Source organism: Tenrec ecaudatus, chromosome X (genome assembly GCF_050624435.1).
Source record: "Tenrec ecaudatus isolate mTenEca1 chromosome X, mTenEca1.hap1, whole genome shotgun sequence".
NCBI classification, from domain to species: domain Eukaryota; kingdom Metazoa; phylum Chordata; class Mammalia; order Afrosoricida; family Tenrecidae; genus Tenrec; species Tenrec ecaudatus.
The window spans coordinates 152,296,195-152,310,702 of record NC_134548.1 but is presented as its reverse complement, the minus strand read 5'-3'; the positions used below and the strand labels follow the sequence as shown (position 1 = coordinate 152,310,702).

General features: G+C 43.1%; 1 protein-coding gene across 1 annotated transcript; it reads right to left on the bottom strand.

Annotated features, from left to right (window-relative positions):
• Window positions 1–4,837: 4,837 nt before the first annotated feature.
• Window positions 4,838–9,407, bottom strand: BRS3 (bombesin receptor subtype 3). Its single transcript, XM_075538484.1, has 3 exons — window positions 8,974–9,407; window positions 6,720–7,071; window positions 4,838–5,251 (listed from the first exon to the last, which is right to left on the bottom strand). The coding sequence occupies exons 1-3, from the start codon at window positions 9,405–9,407 to the stop codon at window positions 4,838–4,840; spliced, it is 1,200 nt and encodes a 399-aa protein (XP_075394599.1).
• Window positions 9,408–14,508: the final 5,101 nt, after the last annotated feature.

The following is a 14,508-nucleotide window of genomic DNA, read 5'->3' as shown; positions in this document are numbered from 1 at the left end:
TACCTTTTTATTGTATAGATAATATGCGCTTTATTAGACTCATTTAAGCACTGGAAAATATTTCTTCCTGGTTCCCAAAATAGTGCACAGCTGTTTCAAGCCATGTGTTACTGGGTTCTCATTTCATTCCTGCGTGAGGCATGGGTGAGAATATGCTACACAGCCCTAAAGAAGATGCAGCTCTGGGCTTCTGCTATGCCCTACATCTCCTTCTGAGCAGGTAGCCCACGCCAAGGGGTTCCCTGTGGCGCAGCCACCCAGGCCCCAAGACTATAGCCAGACACCTAGACAGTGACTTGGTAGGGTAGTTCAGCATTCTAGATTGCCTTTGAGTAACGGAGCCCAAGGTTGCCTCTCCCAGGAATTATGAGTCAGGGCCAGATAAAAAGAGAGTGGTCTGAGTAGCAGCGAATCAGGAAGTCCTACATAGAGAAGTCCACAAGAGAAGAGATGGCGGACAGAGATGTTCTCTCCGAGTGAGCGGAGAAGCCAAGGCAGCGACAGAGGGTCAGAGTTACCATAATAGTGGAGCACGAAGCACACTCGCACCATGAGACCTGACCATCATAGGCCCAATGATGTTACTGACTGTGAAGCTGTAGTCCTGTCAGTTATTTTCCTGTGCATTTTTAGATTAAAATTGAGCTGCTGTCTACGGTCATACCACCCGAACACGCTCAAGCTCGTCTAGAATCCAGCTGCTGGAGAGTCTCTTCAGACTCCTGGCACCCCCACGCGTTTCTGAGTCCCACTGTACTCCCCAGGGGGTTGCTGTGGCTGGCTTTTCATGAGTGGATTACCTGGCCTGTCTTCTGAGGTGCCTCCTGGTGGGCTGGAACCTCCCACCTTTCTCTTAGGTGTTAACCTTAGAGTAACATTGAGATACTCTGATGGTTTCATAAAGATTTAGGTGGCAAAAATGGTTTGTACTCGATTACTAACTCAGTTTTGCGGTTGCGTTGAACCTACCCAGCAGTGCCGATGAAGAAAGGCCTGGCGATCTACTTACACAATGATGACAATCAAGAGAACCCATTGGGCAATTCTGCTGTAGCACACGGGGTTGCTGTGAGTCAGAAGCAACTCAACGGCAGTGGGTTTTTGAGGTTATCTCAACCTGTGTTTTTCAAGTTTTTGGTCACTCATGAAAGCACTCAAGGTACCAAGTAAAGGTGGTGGTGGCGGGCCAGCTGCTTGATTGTGTCTCATAGCATCCCTGCAGAAGAGGGTGGCACTAGCTGATAATGTTTTCTACGCTGTATTCTTTACAGGAGCCGTCAGGTCTTTTCTCCCACTGACTTTGCAATTAGCCGCTGAGCACTTAACCGGTGTGCAACCAGGTTTCCTTTCAACAAGTAAAGGAGACCCACCCCCCTAATCAAATTCCAAACTCACTGCCAGCGATGAAATGCTGTCCCCTAGCGCCCCCGTGTGGGTTTCCAAGACTTTATGGGAGTAGAAAGCCCAGTCTTTCTCCTATGGAAGCTCCTAGTGCTTTCGAACTGCACACACCGTAAAGCCATGCTTCTCCACTTTCCTTCCTAATGCCGCGAGCCTTTCATACCGTTCCTCATGTGGTGGTGACCCCCCCCCCCAACCACACAATTATTTTCACTGCTGCTTCATCACTGTCATTTTGAGACTGTAATGAACCGTCATGTAAATATCTGACAGGCAGGATGTATTTTCATGGTTACAAATTGAACATAAAGCATAGTGATTCATCACAGAAACAATACGTCATTATAGATTGCGAAGTATTTATTTATGGTGACAAATACGTGAAAATTTGTCTTGAAGCATGGTGTAGCATGGGTAACTGTCTTCACGCTGTGTACTCATATGTGGGCGTATCTGCATGTGGGCGGACCCGCCTGACGACGGATAGAGGAGCGGTGTCTCGGTTCCTAAGACCATCGGAAATATATGTTTTCCGATGGTCTTTGGCGACCCCTGTGAAAGTGTTCTTCGAACCCCATAGGGGTCACGACCTGCAGGTTGAGAAGCGCCGCCCTGTAGGGCTCCCAGCCCAATGCATAACCACTACACTACCAGGGCTCCTGAGTAAAAGAGTGGGGAGCCTAATTATTAGAACGACAGTGGCTACTGGATGGGTCTTGGGAGTGGCTGCTGTACCTGGGAGGGTCCCAGGCATCTCTGAATATCTGCTAAAATCTTCTCTCTCTGATCTTGGAAAGGGATGATCTTGGCCTGGTCGGCTGCAGCCTTCTTGGTGGATAAAAGTATAGTTACCTACGAAATCAGAAAGTACTTGACTGAAGAAGTCACCTTCTTCACCTTCCCCGCTGTGAAACACAGGAGGAGTGGATGTGCAGTGAGAATTGCTATAAGGCATTACAGGGAATGTAAGGGAGGGGTTGTGGATTATAGGCAGGGAAAAGGGGGGTTCGGGCGTAAATCATAAAGGCGGCCGTGGGGAAGGAGCCCTGGAGCTGATCATTTTGGGGGCGGTTCAAACACGGAGGGGGGGAAATGCTTTAAGGTGGATGTGATATTGATTGTCTAATTCCCCCCTCGATATGATCGAACGATTGTATTATTCAAGTGTATGATATGTAATGTATGGGCCAATAAAACTGTTGAAAAAAATTTAAAATAAAAAAGACGAAATCACCTATCTGACCTAGGAATAATTCCTAGAAAATTGGTAAATTATCCCAAAGGCATTTTATTAAAATACACTCACTCCATTTCACCTTGTTTACGAGATTTTCTGCCCCACTTCCTGTGGCAAGACCAAGTAGAAACAAAAGTAACCTCTTTTCCCAGCATGCCTAGAGAATCCGGACATAAAATGTTTCAAACTCCGGAACTTGGATTGTGGTAGAAACGGAGCAAAATAGAGAAGAACCCACAAAACAGTCTCCGCCCCCATGGGTTCTATCTCACCCTTATTCAGTATCCACTCCAAAGAAATGCAATCTTCCATAAGGACTCCTCCGATACTGCACTAGGCAGTGCGGGAGCCAATTTATGAAGTTTACCCTGACAGGGTATTATGATTAAAAACACAAAACAGACGACCCCCTCCAGGAAAATATTCAACAAGGGCATGTGTTTTCCTCCTAATTACCCAGTCGTGGATGGGAGACTGAGGCCCTAGAAAACTATTTAGAGAATTATTTTATATCAGCTCTGTAAGTCACCTAAGGACTACTGAGAATAAAGAAAAGGACTACTGAGAAGAATAAAAAAGGTAAAGCCAAATTCTCAATCCTCTATTTTTCTCAGCTGCTGAAAGACTTTTGTAATCAGGTGCTTTAGTCAAGCTCTTTTGAAAAGATAAATGTTTACTCAGTGAGGCAAATAATGATTTCATTTTCCGTTGCTGTGACTACTTGAAAATGATTTAAAATATGGAATTAATGTGGGCTTTCAAATATGTTCATCCCAAAGTGGTGTTTCAGAATATAAAATTACAGAGTCATTCAAAGCTTTATTTCATATTTATTTTTTTCCTTCATGTATTACAATATTCAGCTTATAATAATACTAATACACTATAAACACCCACACTTTAAGTTGATCAGTTTTACAGAAATTTGAAGTGTAGTATTAAGCTATATACCCCCCCTTTAAGCCATATCTTTAGCAAAGGTTCACAGCTACACAAGTCATTTAAAGCGCAAAACTATCACAAGCATACCCAACAATCAAGTTTCTTTTTAAATACACATCTGTTTATAGTAACTAACTCATGCTTTGATTTACCCTAATAAAGCTCTTTATGGAACCAACACAATTCTAAATCGGACACATCTATTGATGAGTTAAAATCACAATTATCAAGAAGCTCATAGTGCTAGCAATAGGAGAGAAGATAGAAATTCCGTCTGATCTCCAAGGGCAGATTAGGTCACACAGCTACGGGTTTGAGACTCAACAAGTTTACTATAGATGAACAGGAAGGGGTTCGGATTATAACTTTACACCAAGCATTAGGAGGTTCATGTGGTATTTCTACATTTTTAAAGAAAGAGGGCACTGCTTACCAGAGAGAGAAATGAATTCCCTCAAGAGGAAGATTTTCACACACACATACATGCACACTTCACGTGCACAGATTCCTCAACAGGGGGCCTTCTCTGGGGTCCTAAAACTACTCCTGGTAAAGCCTATGAATAAGGCAGGGCTTTCACAACATTGTGGAACAACAAATTTTGCCTAGGTAGTAATCAATGGCGATTGTAAGGAGAAGCACAGTAAGTTCCTACGTGTTGACCCAGTAAGGTAAACACTGGGCCTTGCTTCTTCCAAGGCATTTTTGTTCCAATTGCACAGATTTAGGAAGAGTGAACCGGAGATGAATGTCAAAAGGAAATCTCTGTCTGAAGGTCTTTTAAAAGGGCGTTGTCTTTAGGAAGATGGCATAAGACATAGTTCAGCTCTATATTTAATTCCCCTCTCATATGCAAAGTACCATCTCTAGATTTACACGCCCATAATAAACAAGATCACAATTTTATGCAAATCACAGGAGCAGAAGAGACATTGCGAAGCAGCAGAGAGGTGAGAGGAACAAATTCGAGTTTGCCATTTCATCTTGTTTATTTCATTCGTCTTCCCTCCCATCTGACCTCCCTCACAGCCGGCTGGCACAAGTAAACGTGTCTTTCTACACTTAGTGTGTGCTCATCTGCTCCAGAAAGCCCTATAACCTGAATGCTTGCCCTTTTCAGCAAACCATGGTTTGTCTTTTACTTCTTAAAGGGGCCTTTCCCTCTCCAGATTTTCATGCGATTCACAAACGACACCATCCAACTACACAAGTCAGATACGCACGCTGGGAGGAAAAATACCATTTTTCATGGAAAAGCTAGACGCTGTCCTCTTCCTTCTTCACACTACACTCAGGGATCAGGGTCACACTAACTTCAGGCACCTGCAAGCTGCCAGCACCTGTCACCCTGCCCGTCACAGCCAGGTTGCTAAGAGGGGTACCAGCAGGGGGAGGCTCAGGAAGCTTCGCTTTGCAACAGAATAACTGGGCTTTGAAATGCTGCTGGAAGGTTTCGCTCAGCCAGTAAAGAGCAAAGGGGTTGACGCAAGAATTGCTGAAAGCCATGATCCGAGAGAAAATGGTGGCTATAACATGAATGGCAGAGGGATCGACGTAGGTTTGATAAGTGAATGAGCGGTAGAGATACAGCAGGTGATTCGGCAACCAGCAGAGAGCAAAGAGAGCCACCAGCACCAATACCGTTTTGGCAATTCGCTTCCGGGATTCAATCTATAGAGGAAAGAAAAAAAAAAAAGGCACGGGGGTAAAAATGAGCAGGCAGAGGTTTTTTTTTCACTGGCCATTGAAATGAGAGAAGAGGGAGGCAGTCACTGATTTACATAGAAATTGACAATGAACAAGCGGGTTTCCCTTGGAGCATGCGTTTGTGAGGTAATTGACTGGGATGAGGGAAGACAGCTTGTGGCTCCAGAATGCTGGTGCAATAAGTTCATTGCCGTGTTCGCCCATGACCTTGGTGTCATTAGTTCTCATTCAGGTACCCACACCCCCGTTTTTCAGATACTCTAAGATGTCTCCAATTAATGCAAGGAGGGGTGTGGCATTTCCCAACATTTCACTTACTTTTTTAGAATGGGGGAGCTGCTGGACATACAACACTGTGTTCAAGTGCACCAGCAGAGGCTGATGAGGTTAGAATATTCATCTAGGATTTCTGAAAGTTGCCAAGTTGATTTGAAAAACTGCACGTAATCTATCGGGATGCTAGCCATCTAGTCAGAGGCATACAAACCATGGGTGTTGGCCTCCACAAGTGAAAATAATCCTAGCTAAACCTATCATTGAGAGAAAAACAACAAAAACCAAACCCCAGGTTCAGTAAAAGTACACAACCTGCGGTCACACAAAGAGAAGATCATGGGCACTTGAGAGCTTCAGCCTCAAACGCACCATCTTTGAACCACCCGGACTGACTTCCTCCCCTTCAAAGCAGTTTGCTCTCGTGTGCGCCTGGAGAGGTGAATTGAACCATCTCACCCCACCTCACCCCCTCAACAAAAGCTAGAAATCCTTTTGGAAAAGCACTCCACTGGGAGTGGGTTTCACCACCGTGGATTGTACTCAACCTGAGTTTATGTGAGCAGAGCAGCTCTGGCTCTTGCAAATGCTCTTAATCCAACTTCAGTGAGTCACTGTGCTTTCTTGCCGCTTGCACCTTCCCCCGCCCCCCCTCCGGACTTTCCGGTGTGCACATCTGTGAGTGAGGCAGCGAATACTGTTCAACTGTAACACTTACACGGCCTTGCCAGCTCCCCTCACTCAGTGTATTCCCACAATTCTGTTATGCTTTCTAAAATAAAAGCGGTTTTACCTTCGAGTGTCACCTTCTGTGATATTTCTCGCTCTTTCATGGGGTTCAGACGGCTGATTGCTCCAAAATATCAGCTTCCCCTTATCCAGTAAGAGTAGGACTACCATTTATTGAAGGTGTATTCTGCGCCAGGAACTATGCTAAGCATTGCCTATATATCATCTAGTCTGCATCTATCTCCACTTTACACATGAAGAAGCTGAGGATCTGAGAGATAAGTCACTTGCTCCAGAGTGCTCTGAGCAATCTGCAATAGACAGACCCTAGAGCCCCTAATCATACTCTCCTGCCAGGTGTAAAAGTCCAACTTTCACTTCAACCTTCACGTCATATTTGAAGGTTGTGTGAGTTCGGGTTAATACATACCTGCTTGCGGGCATGGCCTTGCTGCTCAGTAGGGATGTTCCGAGTGCTTTTGTAAAGAGTTTTGGCAATCAGAGAATAATAGACAGAGATAATAGAGAGTGGGATCATGTAAAACACTAAGAAGCACAGCAGAGAATGGATCTCTTGCAGGAGCCTCTCAGACACAGGGTAAGAGGCACAGGATTCAAATGTTGAATTGTTGTCGCGCTTTTGGAAAGTATACACATTGGAAAAGATTGCCTCTGGTAGAGCAATGACCATAGCAAGCACCCAGACAGAGCCAGCTTTGGCACAGGTCTTCAGGATGGCATTGGAGGGCTGCCGCTCCAGGGGTTTCACAACTGCCTTGTATCTAGAAGAAGCAAAGGAAGTGTCAAAATGACTCTTCGGGTAGACCTCGGTTTCCTTGGTTCAACCTCCGACCCATATGCATGTAGCCAAGGCATCTGTCACCAACCAGAAGTAGTTGTGGTTTCAAATATACACAATGCATTCATTTGTTAATTCCTGGGATCACCTTTTCCTTTCTTCACTCACATGCAGATGTGAAAATTTGTACTTTTATATATAGATCTTCTAGGACAAAGAAATCTTTTTTTAATGGGCGATTTCATGTGTGATTGAAAATGCACACCTATGTATGACCATAACTAATCTAAAAGGTTTCCTTTTTGTGTGACTGGTAAACCAAATTTGTCGTTTCTCCTCCCTAGCCCCTAAACCTTTCTAGAAAAAAAATAAATCCATGTGTTTATGCAGTAAAGAAGCAAGGGTTAATTTCTTACCTGTTATTACGTGCTAATTCGTTGATCAGCCAAATTGTGGGCAGATTTAGGACAATGTAGGGGTGCATTCGGAATCCCTGTGCTAGGACAGAGATCCCTCCACATTCCAACAAATCCAACTAAAGATCCACAACTTTTGATGAATCTGTTCTTTCGTGGATATTAGACCACCGATCAGAGCAAAAATTAGAAAGAAACACCCCCCCACACACACGCTCACACATAGACACACACACATACTTAAACACACACACCCCACACATACACAGACACACACACACACCTACACACACATACTTACACACACACACACACACCACACAGCAAACCAGGAAGGCTTTCTTTCTCCCTGATTTCAAATCTAAAGCATCAATTTATTCCTTAGGGTCCTGCCAGCCATTGATTACTCACAGACTATTGCACTTTAAAAAAAACCCATCACTTTTAACATTTGGAATCTTAGGGGTTTTTTTTCATGCTTTCACGGTTATTTTTCTACAATAAGAACACGGAAGGAGAAGGGGGGGGAGGGGAGTGCCGGGACTGAACGCATCCTAACTCGGACCTTGAACCCCTGCAGTGAGAGACACTCCATGCTGTATCTATAGGATAGCGTCTCCTTGATTCCCCGGAGAAAGGAAATGCCACTGAATGCCTCTCCCCCTTTAAACCCAGGGCCACCCAGGCAATTCAGACACGTAGTGATCCTCTAAGACACGGTGGCACAGAACCCCTCCATAAGGTTTCCAAACCTGCAAATTCTTCTAGGGCTCCCACGGAGAAGCTGGGGGGTTCCTACCTGCCACCTTTCTGCCGGCAGCTGAACGTTTAACTATTACACCACCAGGGCTCCTTAAAAGCTAACAGTGAAAACATGCACATTTAAGTGATAAAAATTACACGGAATTACCAGAAATCTGAAAACCTCACCATTTTTCTGTCACGAACTCCTTTGATGAATCTCAAATCAACCGATGCGTGTATGTTTTTTACCACTCTCCCGGTAGTCTATAATACATATGTGGCCAATTGTACACCTGCTAATGTTTTAATGTTAACTCTATTACACCACTAGGCTGCACTGATGTATAAACCTTGCTATATATTTTTGCCCCTCTTACACCTGAAACAATTTGCTTTACTTGATAAACTGGAATGGGGGGGTGTAGAAACCCTCCACCATTCATTATTTTCTTCAAGCAAGCAATTATACTTCAGGGAGATTAAATTATCCCTAAAGCATACAATTTCCAGAGATGTTAGTGTGTGCTAACACAGAGATTTTTATTATCCTCATAACCAACTTTTATTTAGAATGCTACCCGATTCTCCGACCTGGCATCCAGGTAACAGAGAGTGAGAAAAGCAGAATAATCATCAATCAAACCTAAGCTCAAGCTTTCCTTTCTTTTCTTTTTTTAACCCAATTTTACTCCCTAGCAAATATAATGGGGGAAAATAAACCTTACCTGTCAGCGCTGAGAATTGTCAGTGTGAACACTGACACACCGACAGAAGTGAGCCGGATGAAAGAGAGCACCTTGCAGCCAACCCTGCCGAACATCCATCCATCTGTAAGATAGTGGGTTGCATCCACGGGTACACAAGTTAAAAGAAGTAAAAGATCTCCAAATGCCAGGCTGGTGATAAAAATATTTGGCACTGTCTGCAGAGACTTGGTCTTGAAAAAGACTTTGATGAGAACAGCATTTCCAAGAATGCCCACAGAAATGATCACGGTATATGTGATATAGATGGCACACAATACTTCTATTCCTGGAAAATTATCTTCAGTCCAACCTTTATTTGTAGTATCATTAGAAATGACAGCGCTTGATAATTCTGTGTCATTTGTGATAGAAATCAAAGTCTGATTAGGTGCCTGAGGCTTTTCTTGAGACATCGCTCCTGGAGACTTCAATCTTCCTTCTGCTCAGCTCAAATGCAGTTGATTGCTGACGTCTAATGCCAACGTCTAGTAACGAGATGGCATTAGAAGAGCAGAGCAGAGTGGAAAGAGGATTCAAGATACCCGGATATTCCTTGCCTTCAATTCTGTATCTCCCAGCATGCCTGGCTAGATGCTTACAGAACTGGCACTAAAGACTGAGTGGTGAAGTTTATTGATGTTTGCATGACATAAGTGACCCCAGGGGTGGGGAGGGAGGGGGGCAGTGGCAGGAAATGCTCTGCAGTTGTTCATTTTGCCCTGGGGCAAGGCATAAATACCCCTGCATTCTAAAATAATAGTTATTGTTTAGTAGAGTCACCAAAATTTTATAGTCACCAAAATTTATATAAAAATGCTCAATTTGCCCCCAGAAGAAGATGTATGAGGGTCTCTGCACTAGAAGAGACCCTGCTGCATTTCCCTTTACATGATAAGCAAGCATGTGTGTTCCCTGAAGCAGAAACTTGAATCCACTGCCCTAGATTTCATATCAGTGAGGCACTGAAGCAACAAATTATTTCCACTTTGACAGGGCTGATGTCCCCTCCAACAAGTAATAATAATTCAGGTGACCTGGCCTTAATACTTTGCTCTGAGACATGGAAATGCCAGACTTTCTGCGTCTTATTGGGGCTGTGATACACACTACCAGAGCAGCGTACAAGGGAGGCACCATCGTTTAAACCACCAGTTGCCTTGGCTCTATAGTGTGCTAATAGAACCGTTTTGCTGACTGTTTTAATTCCATATGTTTTTTAAAAGGCTGTTTAGGGTGTCTCTCCTTTGAAATAGTGACAATGAGCCTGATTTCTTCCCAAACAAAACAATAAAAAATACCACTTTAAGTCCTGACACAATAGAACTTGTATGAATGAAAATCATTATTCTCAGATGAGAAAATGCCATGTTACTCCAGGAACAATCAACATGAAGATTGTGTTTCCATGAACTTAAAGAAGTACAAAAGTGAAGCAACTTACCAGCAAGAAAAACCCTTACTGCGGAAATCAAGAGCATCCTATGTATTTCATGCAGGGGGTGGGGCATGTGTATCTGGGTGGATGTTTGCAGATGGAAAGCTAGTGGTTGGAAGGCGTTGAACAACAATCTGCTAAGAGTTTCTGCTAAGAGAAACTTGGAGTAGTAAGATCATTTTAAACAGAAGCCTATGGAAGTTGAGCTTGTGGAATGAAATAAAAGCAGCAAAGTATTTGTTCTATGAACAGACCAGGGGAACAAACCAAAAGGGCTCTTGATTCTGACTGAAGAGTCTACTAAATTCTACAAAGAAAGATCATTGAATTGATTAAACCAGTGACCCGGTTAGGACAGTAGATGGTGACTAAAGCACACCTAGGGCCCTGGGCTAGGGGTTGATAGCTTCCAGGTATGTGATTTAAATACACCACCTCCTGGGGAAAGATAATGCTGTCTGTTCTGAAGATTTTCAGCCAAAGAAACCCCACAGAGCAGTTGTATTCTGCCCTCTAAAGGTCTTCGTGAGTCATAATTCACTCATCAGCAGCGTTTTTGTTTTGTTTTGGAAATCCCACCCTGTGTGGCACCCTTTATGAAATGATTTCCAGAGCTTGAATTATGCAGATGAATAGCTTTTACTGACAGGTATGGGAAGGAGGGGTGTTTAAACAAAACCAAAGCTCTAAACTGTTAGGGTTATGCACTTAATAAGCCAGCCCATACCCTGAAATTTTATTAAGTTTCTCCCTCATTTGTTTAAAGGGAACTTGTATGTCACTAAAAACTTCACGTCTACTTCAGTTTTACTTTTCTTTTTTGCTTTACAAAGAGAACTTTATTCTGTCTTCCTTGAGGTACAGGACAAAGAAATGTAGACGTGGCTGTTAAAAAATAAGGTTCTCAACAGGTTGGCTGTAGAAAGTACTGGTCTCTTTTCAACATCTGAGGTGCCTGCATTCCCCAGAGATCTCCGTGTCTGGGCATTCATGTTTTACTGAGTCAAGAATGTTTCCAGGGCAGGAATCTTGGCTTCAAAGGAAATGATTGTCTCCTAGGAGCCTGGTGGCGTAGTGGTTATGCATTGGGTGAAATCTGCATGGCGGGTCAGTTTGAAACCAGCAGCAACTGCACACGAGAAACCCCCCGGGGGGGTGGGGCAGGGGGTTGCTAAGAGCAATGGCAGTGAATTTGGGTTCCTTGCTTGCTGATGGGAGTCAGCATCCTCTCTGCCTGCTTGCTTTGCTCTCCTTTGATGTCTTGTAGAGGAGAGATGGTAAGCAAGCAGGGGTTCTTTTTCTTGTAGCTCCTCGGACCACTATTTAAATCCAAAGGAAATGATTCGGGAAGGGTGTTGGTTTTGGGTTTTGTTTTTAAGGCTGGGGGCATTCACTCTTGTTTTTGTTTGTTTGGGTCTGAGTTTTCAAGAAGCATGTTCTATACAGCTACACAGCCCATCTCAACAAACAAAATCATTAATAATATGGCTTTAAACCCTCCATAAATGTGGTATTCTTCCCCCTTCATTCTTCCAAGTTCATCAATTTCAAGAAATTGGTGATAAGTCTTTCTATTCCTGTGAAGAATTGTGCTGATGTTTTAATGATAATTGCAATGGATGCATAAAGTGCCTTCTGTGATATTGACTAGGATTTAGATATGCTGGGAGGAAAGCAGGAGTGTTTTCATGGCTGTGAGTCTTCTACTTTGTTTCTCTTTGATATGGGGAGTTGAACACACACGGGGGACATCTACAACATGCAAATCTCATGGGAACAGTGGCACTATTCTGATAAATATTGTGTTGGGGAATCTTCTGGTTCTGGTTCTTGTTCTCTCTCAACTCCATGTCCTATTCCACCATCATTTTTTCCTTCTTCACTTCTTATTATATTCTCCTTTTCTTTCCCATTTTTTTCTTATTTTTCTTGTCCAGTTTGTTCTTCTTTGACTTATCTATCATCCCATGCTTTTCTCACTTGTACTTCCTCTCACATTAAGTTTCCCCTAGCCATCAAAGTCTACCTCTTTTTATATGAAAAACATTTTGTCTGTTTCTTTCCTATATAATATTGGTGTCATTATTTTTCACCTTGCACAGCATGACATCATGAAGTTTGTGATCAGTTTTTCCATTCCTTAGATGAATTGTGCCGGGATTTGAATCACAAGTACAAAGTGTTTACACACTGCTTTCAGTGATATTGATGGAGAACATTCTCCTCTTCCTTCTTCTTTTTCTCTTTCTTCTCCTATTTATTCTTTTCATTCTCCGCCTCCCTCTTCTTCTCCTACAGCTACTCCATGACCGACTCCTCCATCATTTCCCTTGTTCTTATTTTTATGACATTCTTCTCTTTCCTTTTTCCTTCTTGGTCTTGTATTTCTTGTTCTTCTAGTTCATCTTATTCACTTTTGGATTATTTCTCTAACCTGCCCTGCTTCTCTCTGTCTCCTCTCACCCAGGTTCCCTGCAGCCTTCAAATCACCATCCTTTTATGTGAAAAACAATTTTTCTCTGATTCTATCCTTTACAATAATGGTGTCATGAAAAATGTTTGTTAAGACGATGATGCCCTTTGTGGGGCATAATAATTTCCAAATTCATGTACATCATGAAGTTGGTGTTTCTATATCTTTGGAGAATTGTGCTAGGATGAGGATTGGACTTGCAATGGATTCTACTGTGCTTTTGCTAATATTAACCAGTGTTTAGACTGGTGACTTTTCTCTGATTGGAGAAAAAAAGTGAGGCTCTTCATGGCTGTGAGCAAACCATTTTATTTCTCTTTTATTTGTGGATTATAGAACACGAGGTAAAACACATAACAGGCAGTTTCACAGCAATCTCATGGGAACCGGAGTATTATATTACTCTGGTAAATACTCTGTGACAGAGAACCCTCCTCCTCCATCCTTTCTTTCTCCTCCTCCTCCCCCTTCTTCCTCTTCTTATTCTCCTCCTCCTCTTCCTTATTCCTCTTCTTATTCTATTCCTCCTACTTCTCATCCACCTCCACCTCCTCCTCCCTCTTCTCTTCCTCTGCCTCCATCTTCTCCTTCTTAACCTTTTCCCTCTTCTCCCCATTCTTCCTCTCCCCTCGTTTCTCTTCTTATTCTCCTCCTCCACCTTCTTCCTCTTCTCCTCTTACCCCTCCTCCATCTTCTGTTACTCCTGCTACTTCATTTTCTCCTCTTCCTCCTTTGTTTTCCTCTTCTTTTTATTTGACTCCTCATTCTTCTTCTCTTCCTCCTCCTCTTTTCCTCCACCTCTTTCTTCCACTTTTCCTTCTCCTCCTTCAACTTCTTCCTCTCCTCCTCCTTCTTCTTCCTCTTCCCCCAATTTCTTCTTCTTTCTCCTCCTCTGTGCCTCTTCTTATTCTCCTCTTCCTTCTCCTTCTTCTCCTCCTCCACCTTCTTCCTCTTCTGATTCTCTTCCTCCTTCTCCCTATTCTTCTTCTCCCCCTCCTCCTCTTCCTTCGTGCTATTCTTATTCTACTCCTAATCCTTCTCATCCTCCTCCTTCTTTTCTTCATCTTCCGTCTTCTTCTCCTTCTTTACCTTCTTCCTCTCCTTCCTTTTCTTCTCCTCCTCCTCTTTTTTCTTCCTGCTCCTTATTCTCCTCCTGCTCCTCCGCCTTCTTCTCCTTCTTCCTCTCCTCCTCCTCATGTTCCTCCTCCTGATGCTCCTCCTAATTCTTCCTCTTCTCCTCCTCCTCTCCCACGTTCTTCTTCTCCTCCTCCTCCTCCTCTTCTTCCTCTCCGTTTCCTACTCTTCCACTTCCTGTTCCTCCTCTTATTCTCTTTCTCATTTTCCTTCTTCCTCTTCTCCTTCAACAACTGCTCCATTTCCTACTTCTCCATAATTTCCTCCCTTTTCTTCAAATCTTATTATTAGATTCTCATTTTTGTTCTTTACCTTACTTTTGCTGCTTATTCTTGTTCTACTTGTGATTTTTGTTCCTCTTTCTTGTTTTTTAATTCCTTCTTCAAATAAGTCAATTCTACCCTAGCTTTCCCAGCTTCCTTTATCACTCAGATTGCCCGTATCCTCTAAATTTAACTTAAAAGATCATTTT

Bases quoted from the DNA above. Each gene is read 5' to 3' on its own strand.
- BRS3 (XM_075538484.1), bottom strand. From the start codon at position 9,407: ATGTCTCAAGAAAAGCCTCAGGCACCTAATCAGACTTTGATTTCTATC. The intron at 7,072-8,973 runs GTAAGGTTTATT...TGCTTCTTCTAG, and splicing joins ACAATTCTCAGCGCTGACAG to ATACAAGGCAGTTGTGAAAC. The intron at 5,252-6,719 runs GTATGTATTAAC...TTTCCTCTATAG, and splicing joins AAGGCCATGCCCGCAAGCAG to ATTGAATCCCGGAAGCGAAT.